A 17,541-nucleotide genomic window follows, 5' to 3' on the forward strand; every position below is an offset into this window, starting at 1 on the left:
TGAATTCATATAGTCCATCCGGTGTTACAAAGGCTGTCGTCGGGCGGTCACCCTCTGCCATGGGCACCTGCCAGTAGCCAGAGCGTAAATCTAACGAAGAAAAGAACTCTGCTCCTTGTAGGCAGTCCAAAGCATCATCGATGCGCGGCAGAGGGTATACGTCTTTGCGCGTTATCTTGTTGAGTCGGCGGTAGTCAACACAGAACCGGATGGATCCGTCTTTTTTCCTGACGAGAACAACCGGTGAAGCCCAGGGACTGTTGGAGGGCTCGATGATGCCACGTTTCAACATGTCGTCCACTTGTTCGTCGATGTCACGGCGTTCAGCAGATGACACACGGTACGGACGCTGCCTTAGCGGGGCTTGTTGACCGGTGTCAATACGGTGAACGACCGCAGAGGTTCGGCTTAAGCCTGACTGGTCACGATCGAATGAAGAACGAAAGCGGAGAAGAAGATTTATAATCTCTTCGCGCTGAGTTGGTGCGAGCTCAGAGTCGATGGCATCCGAGAATACGTCCAGAGCATCATTAGGCACGTTGGTAGGAGTAACAGCACCAATTGGGAGCGAAACCGCAGAATCGGGTATAGTAGCCGGAAGAATGCACTCGTAAGGTTCGTAGCTTCCCAGGCATTCTCCACGTAGTAGGGATGACGGGCTGTCCGACGGATTGCACACATAAATGGCAGCGTGACCATTGCGAAAAATGACGACGGCAAACGGAAGCATGATATTTCGACGGCGCGCAGATGGGACCGATGGCATAAACAACACAGGCGATTTCGGAGGGGAGGCACACGACACCGAGACAACAACAGCTGAGAAAGGCGCAATGTCAACGTCAGAAGCAGCAAACACTCTACACGAACCACCATCGTCGGGGTCATAGCACGGCACAGATAACGCGAGTTCAGAACGAGCACAGTCGACCAAAGCAGAATTTGACGAAAGAAAGTCCCACCCAAGGATAACGTCATGCGAAGAACGGAATAAAACTACAAATGTGACGACGTACATCGCACCTTGAATGACGACTCGTGCAGTGCACAAAGCTGATTTGATTGATTGATATGTGGGGTTTAACGTCCCAAAACCACCATATGATTATGAGAGACGCCGTAGTGGAGGGCTCCGGAAATTTCGACCACTTGGGGTTCTTTAACGTGCACCCAAATCTGAGTACACGGGCCTACAACATTTCCACCTTCATCGGAAATGCAGCCGCCGCAGCCGGGGTTTGAACCCGCGACCTGCGGGTCAGCAGCCGAGTACCTTAGCCACTAGACCACCGCGGCGAAGCAGTGCACAAAGCTGAAGGCTGAATATGATGGGACGTAGCTGTCTGCAAACATAGGTCGGTAAGTTGTGTGGTCACTTTCTTTAAGTTTCGGCACAGTTTCTCGCTAATTACAGATACGGCAGCTCCAGTGTGAACAAGTCCGTGCACCTTAATGCCATCAATATAGAGTTCGATTTCGTTCGGGGGACAGAAGTTAGGTCTTGAAATTTTCGCTGCCAACGCAGTTCTTGCCTCCGGAACTGCGCCCGTCAGTTTTCCCCTCGCGGTGGGCTGTTGCGACGTAACATCGGAGAAATAGATCGACGACGAGGAGAAGGTGAACGGCTTGCGCCGGTTGGTCGGCGACCGGGACGTACGTCTAGAGGTGGATCGGCAGGAACGGGATACCGCGGATGAGTGGGCATGGTGGGCATGTAATGTGAGGCCCCTGCAATGTCGTGAGAAGGGAAGCTGCGACGACGGCAGTGACGAGCTACGTGGCCTGGGATGCCACATGAAAAACATATCGGCCGATTATCTGGAGTGCGCCATTGACTGACGATAGGGGCACTGTTCGCTGAATAAGGTACCGTAAATGGTCGTGCAGGCGGCGGCGTCATATAAACGTTCTGACCTGTTTCATATACAGCCGGAGACGGGACGGTCAGCGAGCGGGAAGGTGGCGTCGACAAATAAACGTGGCGAGTAGCTTCGTAAATGGCCGGAGACGCTGGCGCACGTGGCCGAGCAACTGCGGCTGCATACGTTAGTGGTGCGGTAACAGTTGGGGGAGTCTCAGCTGGCAGCAATGCTTCGGCAACTTGCGATTGAATGACCTGGCGAAGCGAAGGCGACAAGGGTACCATCGGCTCGGTAGTTCTTGTGATTATAGATAGCTGCCGGGCGACCTCCTCGCGTATGAATTGCTTTATGACTGGTATCAACGCAGAGTGGTCGGCGGTGTCATGGCGATAGTCGAGGGATGAGATGTCCGCGGTGTCTTGAGCAGCGCAACGTGTAGAAGCGCGCTGCCTACGCAGCTCATCATAGCTTTGGCAGAGCTGAATCACCTCGGCGACCGTCTGGGGACTCTTCGCAGCCAGCATTTGGAATGCACCGTCGTCGATTCCTTTCATGATGCTCTTGATCTTGCCTGCCTCGTCCAGAGTCGAATCGACGAGCTTGCAGAGAAATAGCACATCTTCGATGTAGCTCGTGAAAGTTTCATCTGCTCTCTGTACTCTGCCCCGCAAGCGCTGTTCAGCACGAAGGAGGTGGACAGCAGGACGGCCAAAGACTTCCGCGAGGGTTTTCGCCAATTCCGACCAGGTACTGAAATCACTTTGATGATTTCTGTACCATAGTTTTGCCACGTCGGTCAGGTAAAACTCACATTTGTGAGCTTATCGGCTGCGTTCCATTTATTGACGGCGCTCACCAGTTCATACTCGGCAATCTAGTTGTCCACATCTTGGTCCTCCGAGTGTGCCACCAAATATGGGGGGGGGGGGGGGGGTCGCGCTGCCGGAGAGCGCCAGCGCAGAAGACAGGCACAGGTGCGAGATCTGGAGTAGCAGCATGAGATGGCCCCGGATCAGTCATTGTAGGAGGTCGTTGGAGTGTGCGGCTGCGAAGTTCCAGGGTGAGGACCAGATGTACCCAGCACTTCCACCACTTGACACGGGTTGTTGAACAAGCAGGGGTTGACTTGGCGAAGGAGAGCTTTATTTAGCGCAAGGGCGAACTGAACGCAAGCCTGCGATCACAGCAAGTCTTCTTCTTTTTCTATCCTCGAGCTTCATGCCCACTGCCCTCGTTACAATCATCAACCCCTGCTTGTTCAACAGCTTTTAATGTTTCACCGTGACCTACTGTGATAAGTATTGTCAAGTATTTTTTTTTAATTCTGGCAATAAAGTCCTAGCTGCAGGGCTTCTTTTTACCCTGCTGTGCGTTCAGTAAAACAAAGTTTAACAGTTTAGATTATTTGGTTCTCTACAATGTAACCGCATAAATCCGTCCTGCGACATGAATAACATTTCAACTCTTCAGCTTACTGTGATAGGGCGACGACTGTTAGACCACACTGGCATGGCATCATTCCACTTTGCGAACCGATGCTGCCAGTCAATCTATGCCAAGGAGGTTTTTAAAAAAAATTGCTGGATTGGAAATTATGGGCCACGAGTGAGGTTGTACCCTCTGTAAAATGGCGGCCGCGACAGCCATCTTACTAGAGGCATGATGTGTTATAGACCTCCTTGATCTATATATCGACAGCTGTGTTTTGTTTTCGAACGCTACAGTTCCTCCTTTCGTGTTGCTAGCTCGTGCCCAGCGCAACGCTTCATTGTTCTCTCTCTTTCTCTCTCTCTCTCGCTCGCTCTCTTTATTTCCTTCTTTCTTTCTTTCAACGCAATGCGTTCATATCGCTATCGTACATTTTTGTTTTTATTCTTGCACAAGTGAACGTCGTCGCAAAGCAGCAGCGCTGTTGACTGGTCGGCTGTCACGCTATAAAACGTTGGGGGCTGGAAGACACGCGAACCGTACACGTCAAATTTCGTGCGAAACAAGAAAGTTGCAGATGACAGCTGCGTGGCTGTAAAAAAATAAAATGTCACACGCACCTGAAAACATGTCATTCGCCTAACAATCGGCGGACGTCCGCGAAAACTTCACCCAGGAAAAACATACAAAAAAATGTTGCCATCGTCTACAAATTCGTCAAAGTTCTGCTTTTTATGTGTTTGTGTGCGTAGATAAGGGTTTATTTGCCTGAATATCAAAATATCAAAGAGGAGTTTTAGCGAGCGCTGTTTGAAAGGTGCCCAGTGCCCGAGTTTTCAAAACGGTAACGACGAACGATCGATTTCTCTCTTTTTTTTTAAACACTATCACCATTCCTTTCTTCCCCCTCACACAAAGCAAAAAAAAAAAAAAACTGGATACAGGCAGGTACGCGTTTTTACATTATCAAGGGCAGATAGACCACGGAAAGTTCACCCTTTTTCTGGACACATTTGATTGCACTATATCGTGCAGTCCGATTCACCTGGCTGATAGCCCTAACAATACGTATGAAATTAGATAAATATTAAAGGGCAGGGAGGTGGCTTCCGTTTTATCCGGCTTGTTAGTCCACGAATTCGGAGAATGGTGCGAGAAGAGAGAAGGCAGTCTGAATCAATCGAGCGCGCTAGACAAGACGCAGTGCCTCTGCAGTGGAGCCCTCCGGCCAACGTGTTTTCTTCAGTAAATGTAAGAAAAAGTTTTTGTTGCTTTCTAAGCATGCGGGATCATGAAGTCATTGTTTATGTGAATATGCTGATTATCACAGGGTAGCCAGCTGGTATGAGAACTCGCTAACCTCCCTGTCCTTCAATTCCTCCTCTTTTTTCACTTTTTCCTCCTCGTCCTTCGACTCTGCGGAGGGGACACCAGAGTTGAGCGAAAACAGGCAGGGGCGACTGAGGTTGTTGAAATTAGACTGCCTCCAATAGCCAAACATGCGCCCTTGATTTGAGCGTGAAGGTAAAACACGGGTTCAATTGGGAAATGTCCCAAGTATGTGGCTAACCTGGATTTCCAATATTCTGCTGTTACGTTTCCAACAACCCGCTGTACTTCATCAAAACTAGTTGCGTCTTGTTTTTCTTTTTTTTTACAGTGGAGCTGGTATAGTCTGCCAAAATCTGCCCAGCCTGAGCTAAAATTGGGAGACACTTCTTAAGCTCCGTCTTTCGCACCAAAGAGAAAGAATGACTGGATTTAAGCTAATAAACTCTCAGTACTCTAATGCCATAGGTTTCGCTTTCATAAGTTCTTTATTAGCGGAGAAAATGAAGCTTGAAGTCTCATTTTTAAATTTCGCGCCAAGATCTCCGCGCGTCACGTAACAAATTTTAAAATGTATTTTGATGATTGATTGATTTGTGGGGTTTAACGTCCCAAAACCACCATATGATTATGAGAGACGCCGTAGTGGAGGGCTCCGGAAATTTTGACCACCTGGGGTTCTTTAACGTGCACCCAAATCTGAGTACACGGGCCTACAACATTTCCGCCTCCATCGGAAATGCAGCCGCCACAGTCGGGATTCGATCCCGCGACCTGCGGGTCAGCAGCCGAGTACCTTAGCCACTAGACCACCGTGGCGGGGCAAAATGTATTTTCCGTATTTTCGCGTCATGGGTCGATGAAATTTGCCGAAACTTAGTATTCTAGGTCTATGGCACCCACAGTTGACAATTTACTTCACCTTTTTCGAGTAGAAGCTATGTGTAGGACCAAGTAGACGCCTTAGAATTTCACCTTGTCGTTGTGTTTGGTGCGGGAATCTCACAGTGGCATCCCCAACCTGATGTTCTGTTCGCGCGTTTTCGCACTTACCAAGCGTTACGTCACGGCAAGAGTTTTTTTTTTTTTGGGGGGGGGGGGGGGGATTGTGAAATTGTACTTTACTAATACGCGAAAAATTGTTTTGCTTTGTAGTGTCCAACGCGATAGCGAGATCATGTTCCTAGTGTCTACTTCAATCACTTAGTTAATACCTTTCACTGCGTGATATTATCTGAGTCGTTTAATTTGCGTATTACTACAACGTAATTGATAACATTGAAAGTGGCTTGTGTCGGGGAATCTTTCGCATACGGCTGCATTCTGTATGTGCCACAGGTATGTGGATTATGTGAAACACGTGAAAAAGAGAGAAAAAAGAGAGAACAAGAATAAAGTGATAAAAAGCAAGAGAAAGGGAAAATAGAGATTAAGAAAAAGAATAAAAGCATAGAATTGCAAAAAAAGGCATTGGCTGAGAGATAAAAAAGTAGACACCAAAAAAGATAGCAAAAGCAGACGGCAAGACACAAGAAATAAAAGACAAAGAACGACAGACATGATAAAAACAAGAAAAGAAAGAATGAGAGAGAACAGAAAAAGGAAGCGATAGACAGAAGAGCCGAGGAAGGAAGGAAAGAGAAAGAGAAGAAAAGAACAAGAAAGGTAGTAGAGTAGATAAGAGCAATAAGTGAATAGGAAGAATCTACAAAATAAATAAATGCGAGACGTAGACAGAAAGAGAAAGAAAGATTACAAGAAAGAAACAAGCAAAAATAAAGAGAAACATTTAAAAGGAACAAATATAACAAATATCATAGCTACAGATGCTTCACAATCTGAAGAAAAAATCCGGCATTTGTATGTTTTTCGAGACCTCCGATAGGGGTCATTCTCATTATTACTGTCCTGATTTTTTATCAGTATTTTCAGCAGCGTTTCTTACGGTGATCACGGAATTAAGCAGGCTCAGCTCACCAACCTCAAGTGTGGCTATGATTAGATATCCTTTATCTTTGTGGTCAGCGCTCGTTACGAATAGTGATTCTCACTTATCTCGTACTTTTCATATTCTGGTCCCTACCCACCTAACTCTTAAGATTATTCTGGGTACCGGGCCTCAAAGAGAAAAAAAAATCCGCTTTCAGTGTTCCGAAATTCTCAGTTATTCTGACATCAGCGCTCATAACTTGTGACAGATTTAGAAGGCGTGCCATCATACTTCAAGACACGGGGAAAATATTATTCATTCATCTAAATCAGTATCGGCAACTCCAGTTTCCTTGGCACAGGAATTGTTGTTAAACACGAAAAAAGGAAGTTGTTTTTACAAAAATATGCCGTCACGTTCCGAAATTAAACTATATGTGCATAGAGCTGGTCAGGCTCCTTCCCCTCTTTACTCGATTTGTAACAAGGACGAAACAATCGAGCATTATTTACTATCATGTAACCACTTCAATTTGCTCAGTAGAAACATTCTCAGGGTGGTGTTTAATTGAGTTAGAATAAATTAGATTGAATTTTTTTATTTCAGATTTTCTATTCTTGGTAGCCTCCTTATTAGGTCATTGCTGCTGCGATTTCTGTTCCGTCGTAGAAAATTTGTTTTAAAAAGTTTAGGATGGTTTTGATCTCCAGTATCTTAATTGGCATCATCAATTTATCAGAACTACATTATAATTCATTAGTCATACCATTCTTATGTGATCACTTTTTCTTGTTAATAACGCGTTTCTTGGCCAGTCCTCCTGCGTCTTCTCAGGACAAAAATAAAGTTTTAATCAATCAATCAATCAGTCCTGCAGAGTGGGTGTGAGCCATGCCAAAAGTAATCATCATAATCATCGTGGACAAGGAAGGAAGCCCAACTCCGCTTTTTTTCAGGCTCTGTGCCACCAGTTCAAGGATGCTATAATTGTTTTCTTCATTATTATTATTATTATTATTATTATTATTATTATTATTATTATTATTATTATTATTATTATTATTATTATTATTATTATTATTATTATTATTATTATTATTATTATTATTATTATTATTATTATTATTATTATTATTATTATTATTATTACTATTATTATTATTATTATTATTGCCGAAGTATCCTCTCTTTGCGCCAGGTTGAAGGGAGGAAGATATAAGCCTTGTGCACCAAACAAATGGCCTAGTCACATAATGTACTACCCGGCCGGATCCTCGACCGAAAGGGCAACACGCCCAAACAATGTCGAAAAAAACAACCGGGCTTCTTTCCGGATATCAATTAGCCGGTCGTACAGCCATGACAACCGAACCGTAATTGGCAGCGTCCCAGAAGCAGCTAATGCAATGTCCCCGGGCCATCCAGTTCCGGCAGCCATATCGTACGTCGGTGAAAGGAAACCTGCGTAGCCCAACGGCTCGTCTCTACCATTGGTTAAAGTAGCGCGCAGAGACGACTGAGTCAACAGCTCAGGAGGTTCCGAAGCACGGACACACAAGCCAGCTCTTCTCTCTTGCTCATCTATTGTATACCGTGACGTTTTTTCTGTTTTTCTTTGTTCTGTTTTTTCTGCGTGTGTGAGTACGTGGGCTCCATGGGTCACCTGATGCGTACCTTCACACGACGAAAACGAATTTCCTGATTTGAAAGTCTAATTACTCCAGAACCATGAGCACAGTTATGAATAGCATTTGTAATGCGGTGGCTTTTGATATAATTCAATAAATATTTTTTATTTGCTAGAGCATGCAGAGCCCAGTGCTAAAACGTAGATCCTAACCTACACACTAAATTCAAGTTATTTATGAAGAGTTAACACTCCTTTCTTTTATCCTGTTTATATTCATAAAGAATCCCGCTATCATTTATTAGAAATCACATTTAGCGTCTTAATTGCGGAGTATTTCTGAGCGAACCGAGGACTCTGAGCGTTTCTATCTATCTAACCAGCTGAATTGAGAACGCTTTTTATTGAACTGTCCAGGCCTATATGTTTGAACTGTACGACGCGAAGTTGCCTCCTTCGTAACACCTTTGTGCATGCGTTTTCGACAGGTGCTGATACAACACGCTACCGGGCGTAACCTGACTATTCGGGAACCCGAGGCGGGACCACGGCGCCAGCATCGACGGAACCTCCCTTGTCGTGCTGAGATCGCTCAGAATTATGGTAACAAAACTCGCTTCATGTGTCCTTAATATGGCCACGCCACTATTTGTTGTTGCTAATGCTGAAGTGCCCTATTGCACTGAAAATTATATACTTAACGCGTATTGTTGCAAACAGAAGACGATGACGAAGCAAATAGCCAGCCCCCGGACGCGAGCTCCCACTTGCCCGGAGTTTGGCAGCCGGACGCACGCCGCTATTTGATGCCCTGTCATAGTTCGCCAAAGGCTATTACGGTGGTGCTGTCAGAACCTCGCAGCGTTTCTCATGTCATACGAAACTTCGCCTGCATAGTTGAGGCCACAGAAATCGGACAACCTCCGCTTCTCACCTCTGGTTCGCTGATAATGAAAAAAAAAAGTGGTCGAGTCAAGCCAAAAAAAGTTGCCTAGCCAAGCCAAATGCTGGCGTTAGGAACGCCGCGCTCATGGTTGTCTCTGAACAATTTTAATCAGTAAAGAAAAATTCAATTGCAATTGCACCGCAGATTGAATACTTGAATGACCAGATGCAGCTCGCCATGCAGTGCTTTGGTGTTTGGGAGCCACAACTATGGTGCAGTCAGAATACCACGCTTGTGAGAATACCGAAAGCCGAAGAGTCTTACTTGATTATTCAAGATGAAGGTTACACTTTCTATAGGGAGGTTGATGCACACAAGTCTTTAGCTGCAAAGCTTGCTAAGCTAAAACAACGTTCCCTTGACGCGATTATTAATATGTGTCAGAAGGCGCTTGACGAGGTGTCGGAAGGTAAAAATATCCAAGGAACTTTCTAAATTCTAGATCCCTTGACAAGGGTTGTGCAGACTTCGAACACGATGACGCCTTCGAATCGAGACACTGTGTAGTTTGGTACTACTTTACTGGGATTGCACAAGCTTCACTTGTCTTTGGTGTTTACGACAGCAGAGCCACGTAATCTTTTCTTCTTTTAATGCGTTAGCGTTCCGAGAGAACATTGCAATATGGTCTGTGAATTCATGTAAAGCCAGCCAGCTGTTCGTGGCAGGCCAGCAATGTTCGTTCACGTTATTATTTAAACTTCTGGCCAATTTTGACTTAATATTGGTGGGTGTTGTCCAGCGCTGGGTAGTTTCGGTTTTCAATGTCGTTGAAGGCAACTTAATAGGGCGTTTGAACTACCTTTTCTCTAGTAATAAAAGAACAAACACATGTGCTACGAGTGCAGAATTGGCCTAGTATTGTTCTGAGCGGTATGCGGCACGTCAGGATAGTTCTTTCAGTCGGTCAAGCTGAGTAATTAAGACAGATTGCTTCATTCACCTTTAGAATGTTAACTATAACGATAAATATTCAGTACAAAAAGTAACACTTGCTTATCAACGTCTTCTTACTGAATCTATTCTGAAATAAGCACCTTGTTTAATTTTTTGCAGGTTTTATTAGGAGTGTGCGAAATTTTAAAAAAATATGCTTGGAGAAAGTTAGCTGAAACACTCTGTATACGACTATGGACTAAGGGCTAAGCTACAATTTTTTTGCTTACTTTTTTTGGTAACCTATCTCTTATGGCCATGGCGCAGCCTTGTGCGCCTGGTGCGCGTCAGCATGACGAACAAGGAGAACTACAAGATTGCCGACGCTGACGCCCTCTTCGACGCCGTCCAGCTGTACATCGACTCGACGCCACCGTGCGACCAAAACCGGCTCTCACCGCGGCACGCGGTCTTACCCAGGGGTATGTGTCCTCGACTCTTCTTTTTTTGCCCTTAATATTACTGCGAAGCATTTATGCTCTAGGGCTGCAATACAGCGGCTTGAGGAGGCTTTGGTGAAGCAACGGTGAAAAGGAGCCGACGACCCGTCTAACGGGCGCGGAGTCACCCGAGTAACTGTCGCCTAGTCGGAGCACAACATCGTCGAGGTCTAGGCTCTGAGATTATCGGACTCTAATAGCCGTAATCTTAAGATAGGGAACATCCGCGCCTTGCGAGGCCGGGAACTTCCTACACGCCGGATGCATAAATAAATGTTATTTCTCTCTCTCTCTCTATCTCTCTCTCTCTCTCTCTAGGGCTGCAGGCCTGATGACATTATGAGTGTCCGCGTGTGACTTTCAGATTTTCAGATACACCAATAGATGGCGTGACTGGTTTAGGCGCGGAAAAAATTTGAGAAGCGATTGAGAGAAATGGGGGAGGAGCGTTGGGCTAGGAAGGTTTTCAGCTACTTGTACATGAAGAATGTCGGTACAAAATGGAGGAATCGAACTAGAAGATTGACAGGTATATACTTAGAAAAGATCAAGGGGTCAAACCAAAAAGAACTATCGGTTAAGAAGAAAGTGAAGGAAACGGAGACTGACATGTGGAAAATGGGCATGATTAAGAAGTCCGCACTAGAGATCTATCTAACTTTTCAGCAGGAAATTACCAAGGAAAGGATCTATGATAATACTCGGGGTAGTTCTCTACTGTTTGAGGCCAGGACGGGAGTACTGCGAACCAAGACATATCGTGCCAAATACGAAGGGGTAGACACAGTATGCAGTGCGTGTGGAGAGGAAGAAGAAACTGCCGAACACTTGATAATGTTCTGTAAAGGGCTTCACCCTATAGTTCAGGATGATGGCGCAGAGTTTTTCAAAGCACTGGGGTTTAGGGACTGGGAGGGCAAAATAGACTTTAAGCGGGTAGACTTAACTAGAAGGAGGTTATCTGATTGGTGGCTAAAGTCAAGGCACGAGTGAAAATTAAACTCTTCACTGCAAAGTACGAATCCTCAAACTCACTTTTTAAAGAAAAAAAAATAAATCTAGTTTTTGGTTTATCAAGTATTACGGCTTGGTGGCGCTAGCCACCGCCCGATCAAAAGGGTACAGCCATATCCAACCATCCATTCATCAATCGTATGAAGCGGTATTTTTCGGAGAAGTTGACCAGAGGTTCTGTAAGGCCACTCAATGTGCAAGCATTAGGGGCCTTGTGGAGACATGCTACAGGCATAAGAGCGGTGGCTTATTGTTCACCACTCTTATGCCCAGCATCAGAAAGGTCAAAGTCCTGCCCTTTCGGAAGCTGGGCAAAATCTCTCGTACGGCTGTGGGGAAAAAAAAGCAGCCGTAGCGAGTAGCTGTACGAGATGACTTTATAGCGCTTCGCTTTGTCGATAGGTTCCACTGCGTGCAACTGGCTTTATCTGTAATAAAGTAAATATTATCTGGGATTCCTCGGGACTTATTTGCGGACAACATTAAAAGTACGCTCTCCAATTTCAACATGAAAGATTGTGCTAGAGAACAAATATTGTAACTGGCGTTCAAGGGGTTCCCAGTTGTCGCGTGCCTAGCACCGTCAGGTTTAAGAAGTAAGATTGAATCGTGGGTAGTCACGAATGCAAGTTTCTTGTTTATCTACTTTACTGCACCAGGTAAGATTGATTTCTGCCGGCAGGTTACAAAATAGTGCGAGGAACGTTTAGAGCTTACTGCCCAATCGTCGCATCAGATTGTTTACATGCACATTGAATGGTCTAAATCACTAATAAGTTTTCAACGACGTATTTTCTCATTGTGTATGCCGTTAAACGCGATGTAGAGGTGATGTAGCGAATTGAAGTAGTTGCAACATACCAATGACGGCCAGCACAAAACAAGTGTTCAGTGCCTCTCAAGTGTACTTTAATTATTACCTTCTATGCCTTGTTCGGGCTGACCATCATGAACGCTGTGGTGTGCAACAAATTTTTTGGAGACATTAAAATAAATGTGTTACCCATAAAAAAGAACACATTTACGGGTGTATTTTTTATTGTAATGATATAAAGTACGGCATAGAAACTATCATCTAATACTGACGTCCTACACAAGGCAAAATGTACACAGGAAAACTAAATATTATTAATGAATTTGTCAAAAGTCTGCTTAATAAAGCGTACCGGACCCACTCGAATGCCAGCACTAGTTAACGCTGGTTAATTGTTTATTGGCTAAGTGACGACTGTACTCGCGGACAATTTTTATTTGCAATGAAGTGAAGACTACATAGCCAAATCACGCGTATTTCACAACTAATGAATGTAGTGCCACGCCTGAGTCGGTTTTTGCGGCGTTGGCTATTTGAAATGTGCCTTCATTTCCTACATGTAGCTCTTTTAGACACCCTGCTGCACACATTATAGTGAGATATTTGCATTTCTTTCAGTTTTCGCGTCGTCACGTTGCGTTTTCACAAGCGTTGGAGAGTCGCACCTCTTTCTCTTACCTCAAACGCCGATTGGCGTCTACTTCGAAATGAAACGCTGATTGCGCGAAGCTTTCCATTGCGGTACGAGACTTTCCATAGCGGTAAGAGACGCATGCCAAACCGGACTACTTGGCGTAGGAATACATGTGCAGGAGCTTCGCCCCAGTAGCTTTCCCTTCACTGCCGAGAAAAGTTGTCCGCGAGTATAGCGCTGACTACAATGAACTAATGTTGGCTTCTCTGTGCAAGTGTTTGCTATCCGATCATGTAACGACCTAAAATAATATCATATTATTCAATTGTGCTCATACCTAACTTTACCCAAATCATCGTCCGGTACAACAGCTCATCGTTGAAAAGTACGCAACAATTTCTTTTTATTCTTTTTGTGAGGGTTAAAACTGAAGTCAGTATGCACTGACATGAAATAAAAAGAAGAGTTTCGATCTTCGACTAGCTTTTGTTCCGAGTCCCACTGCGAAAAGCGATCGTACTAATGATGTGAATCACCAAACACCAGTGGAATTAGCTCTCTTTGTCTCACTCTTTCTTTTGTACAATTTAGGTCGGTTGCGAATTCACCAATTTCTTCCGTCACTCTTTTTACCTCTTTACCTTCCTCCTTTCGTCCGGCATTCGGTTACATTGTAATATCGTTCCGACGCAACGTTAAGACGTCTTCTCCTTGTAAACAAATGCTTCACAGCAAAGCACGCTTTACAAGACAACTCAAAACGTTGCATTAGTTCTTGATGTAACCCATGCTAGCCAGGGCACTTACGAATTATCGATCATTGTTTAAATGTGATGTCCTAGATCCGAAACTGCTTCCAGCAAACGCTTCTTTCCCGTAAGAAACTAGATGAGGAGAATAATGATTACGAAATGCGCTTTCTTTCGTGGAATGGCCGTTCGCCGAGCGCCATTCAATAATGCGTTTCCTCAAATCGTCTCTCCCCACCGCGAGATATTGCTTTCCGAGACATTGAGGTCGGAACATGCACAACGACTTCAGAACTTGGCCGTACCGCTGCTGCAACGACCACGACGTGGTCCTTTGTATATCGCTCTTTTTCTTTTTTTTTATTTAGTTAGCTTCACCGGACACCTAAACGCACATTATTCTCTTCGCTGAGGCGCATCACTAGAAACGGCCCGAACGCCAGAAGCACACCACTTCCACTGAAACCCGGTTGTTTCTATTTGCACAGACCTTTCTTGGAAAACGAGATTTGTCATTAGAAAAGAATCTCTCGGTGGTCCTCGCACTTTCTTTTCTTTTTTTAGTTTCTTTATACTTAACGCAACTTACGGTACTTTGGCGTCGTATTCCTCTGAATGCGATTGAGAACGTCAAACGATGGAACTATGGGACCATTTACTGTTGTGTTGAGTATGTGACTGTTATGTTAACTGTTATGCGACTTCTATTGTGCGCAGTGGGTCTGTTAAATGTTTTAACATCACCATATATGAACGCCTATGTGACTGTTGAGTACGTTTCTTATGCTAAAACTGTTATGACAAATTGTATATTGTATGTGCTGTCGACTTGCTACGCTTGGAGACTTAGAAACTTGGTGGACTTTGTTATTAGACGTCTTTAAGTGATAAGGAGTTGCCGGTGCCCAATTGGTGCGTTAACATCTCTTTACGTCACATCAATAAAAAAAGAAATGGGAGAAAGAAAAAAGGCAAGGCTCTAAACCAATCTAAAAAACTGGTGTGCTAACCTACAGTAAATGGGAAGAGAGATAAATGAGTTTTTATGATTGCTCATATTGTTTTGCTGTGTAAACGATCACCATTTCTTTTCATCAATTTAAACACACAATTAGGAACTTCAGATAGCTTCAATATTTTTGTTTATATGTCATCCTTTGTTTTCGTTTTGACCTCGAGCCGTTTAATTTGGCGAGAGCCGTACCATAGCGTTCTCTTCTTAATGCCAACCTGCATTCTACGCTGACGCAACACCATCTACCATTCTCAAAAGTACAATGAAGGATATTCACTTATGAACGTTTATCATGTCGCACCATATAGGAGATCCAAAAAGGTCATTCCTTGAGCCTAGTTTTTCATAAACGAAAAAAAAAACGTGCAGCAACTATACGTGTTGTAAGAGTTAGCGCTAACTCATTGAATTCCTCAAGAACATATCTGCGGGATCGGCTCAGGATCATCTCGATATTATATCAATAAACTGGAATAGCGCTGACATTAATCCAAGTTGTCAGCTCTGAAAGTTCTGTTTATTTTTTTATAACTAAGAAAGCAGCGAGGCGAACACAAAGAGGGAACAATTGCTTAAGCATTGTCTTGAGTAATCGCACCGTAATGGACTCGAACGGACTGGGCATACCACGACACGGAGCACAAACTAACGAATGTTCACTTGAGCAAGTTGCCCCGCCGTGGTGGTCTAGTGGCTAAGGTACTCGGCTGGTGACCCGCAGGTCGCGGGATCGAATCCCGGCTGCGGCGGCTGCACTTCCGATGAAGACGGAAATGTCGTAGGCCCGTGTGCTCAGATTTGGGTGCACGTTAAGGAACCCCAGGTGGTTGAAATTTCCGGAGCCCTCCACTACGACATCTCTCAAACTCATGTGGTGGTTTTGGGATGTTAAACCCCACATATGAATCATCACTTCAGGAAGTCTTATCGTGCGTACATACACATGTGTAGCACCGTGGATGCATGACGCGAGATAAAGAACAACATACTGAATCAGAGCGCGCTAAGGCTCAAGTTTCTTGCATGAAGCAAATTTCTTTCGATGAAATGTTATAGATGTTGCACTAAAGCATAGGCATGCGCGGGGTTCTAATTCAGAAGTGGGGGGAGGGGCACAGATTCGTTGTAGCGCCCCCTGCCTATTACGTCAATATATAGAGCCGACTTTGCGCCCCCCCCCCCCCTCCTTCATCGGTGCACGTGAAATAGAGGTACTTCAGCAGGCTTACAGCTTTTCTCGGCCTTGCGTAGCCCCGCCGCGGTGGTCTAGTGGCTAAGGTACTCGGCTGCTGACCCGCAGGGCGCGGGTTCGTATCCCGGCTGCGGCGGCTGCATTTCCGATGGAGGCGGAAATGTTGTAGGCCCGTGTGCTCAGATTTGGGTGCACGTTAAAGAACCCCAGGTGGTCTAAATTTCCGGAGCCCTCCACTACGGCGTCTCTCATAATCATATAGTGGTTTTGGGACGTTAAACCCCACATATCAATCAATCGGCCTTGCGTAATCGCACTGATAACACAGACACGAGTCGATGATAAACGCTTTAGACAATATGCGTGCGGACAAAGTGGGAAGAGAGGAAGGGGCGCCCCTCTACTCCCTTTGTCCGCACGCCTATGCACTAAACCATTCATCGGCTCGTGTCTGTGTTATCAGTGCGATTACGCAAGACCGAGAAAAACGGTAAGCCCGCTGAAGTACCTCTATTTCATGTTGTTCGATGGTTGTAGAACACACTCTGGCTATCAAGAAAAGCGGAAAAGCATCCGAGTTTACTGTCCCTCTCCGAACACATCCCCGCCTCGTCTGTGAGAATGGCGCAAGCTGTGCTTCCCCCAGCTCCATAAGCGCAGGATCCAAACTTAGCGCATTTTCTTCGAGGCGTGAGAAAGTGCCAGACGAGGTGGACACCGTTCGAAACTATTTCGAACGCTCTCTTCGGGTGCCTCCTCCGTACGTTAATCTTCGATACCCGCCACTGCCGGCCGTTCGGCAAACATTGGCGCCGTCGTGCGCGGGGGCCTGTGTTTGGGAAATTTCGGCTACCTACGTCACCCGCTTGTTTGCCGTCCTAGATTGCAGGGCCGTTCACGTGCGCCGCCCTGTTTGCCGTCTCGGCTGCCGGAAGCGAACGATGCGCAGTGACTACGATGCGTCGACGATGTCGACATGCTCGGAGGTGTTTACAGCCGACAACGACGCTCCTGTAAGGCACGCCACGTTGGACGAGTGTTCTCAGTAGAACATTATCAGATAGTGCAGTGCTTTAGTTCTTCATTGCCATTGTTCTTCCGTGAAAGTTCCTACTAAACCTGGTGCGGCCAACGCTACAACCTGATTGGTTGACACAAGGCGCTGTGTGTTAATGGGGAAGTCAGAGTGCTTTCATGTGAAAATCATGTGCATTATCGAAATACACTACTCATGTTTCGATAGATCTCACGGTGACATATTCTTGGTCAAAGTCCCGGTCAATATATGTGCGCGCTAAGTATAAACTTGCGTAATGCCGTTAACTAGGTTAACCGGCCAGTACACGTCACTGGACTTGCATTCGTAGGGCAACAATGATGGTGGATATGTGTTGAAGCATTTCGAGCACTCGTTTCTGTGTAAAAGGAAATACCAACTTGCATAAAAAACTTGCATATTCAAAGCCAATCAATGTGTTTACATTGCAAACTTGTGCTGGCAATGATTTAGCAGTGCGTAACTTATGCTTAATATATAACTGTGGTGAAATGGGGTATGTCGTTTACCACGGAACTCAACAGCGTAGGCCCTAAGGAAGCTAGAGTAGACGTAGAAAGGACACTCC

General features: G+C 45.3%; 1 protein-coding gene across 3 annotated transcripts in view; it reads left to right on the forward strand.

The window, feature by feature from the left end:
* LOC119181772 (inaD-like protein) overlaps window positions 1-17,541 on the forward strand; it is a 307,108-nt gene that overhangs the window by 276,078 nt on the left and 13,489 nt on the right. For all 3 annotated transcript variants that reach the window (XM_075875374.1, XM_075875376.1, XM_075875375.1), the window contains 2 exons: window positions 8,665-8,779; window positions 10,326-10,480. In XM_075875374.1, the coding sequence (XP_075731489.1) occupies window positions 10,351-10,480 (130 nt within the window). In that variant the 5' untranslated portion in view covers window positions 8,665-8,779; window positions 10,326-10,350. The remainder of the gene's footprint in view (window positions 1-8,664; window positions 8,780-10,325; window positions 10,481-17,541) is intronic.

Source organism: Rhipicephalus microplus, chromosome 10, assembly GCF_043290135.1.
Source record: "Rhipicephalus microplus isolate Deutch F79 chromosome 10, USDA_Rmic, whole genome shotgun sequence".
NCBI lineage: Eukaryota > Metazoa > Arthropoda > Arachnida > Ixodida > Ixodidae > Rhipicephalus > Rhipicephalus microplus.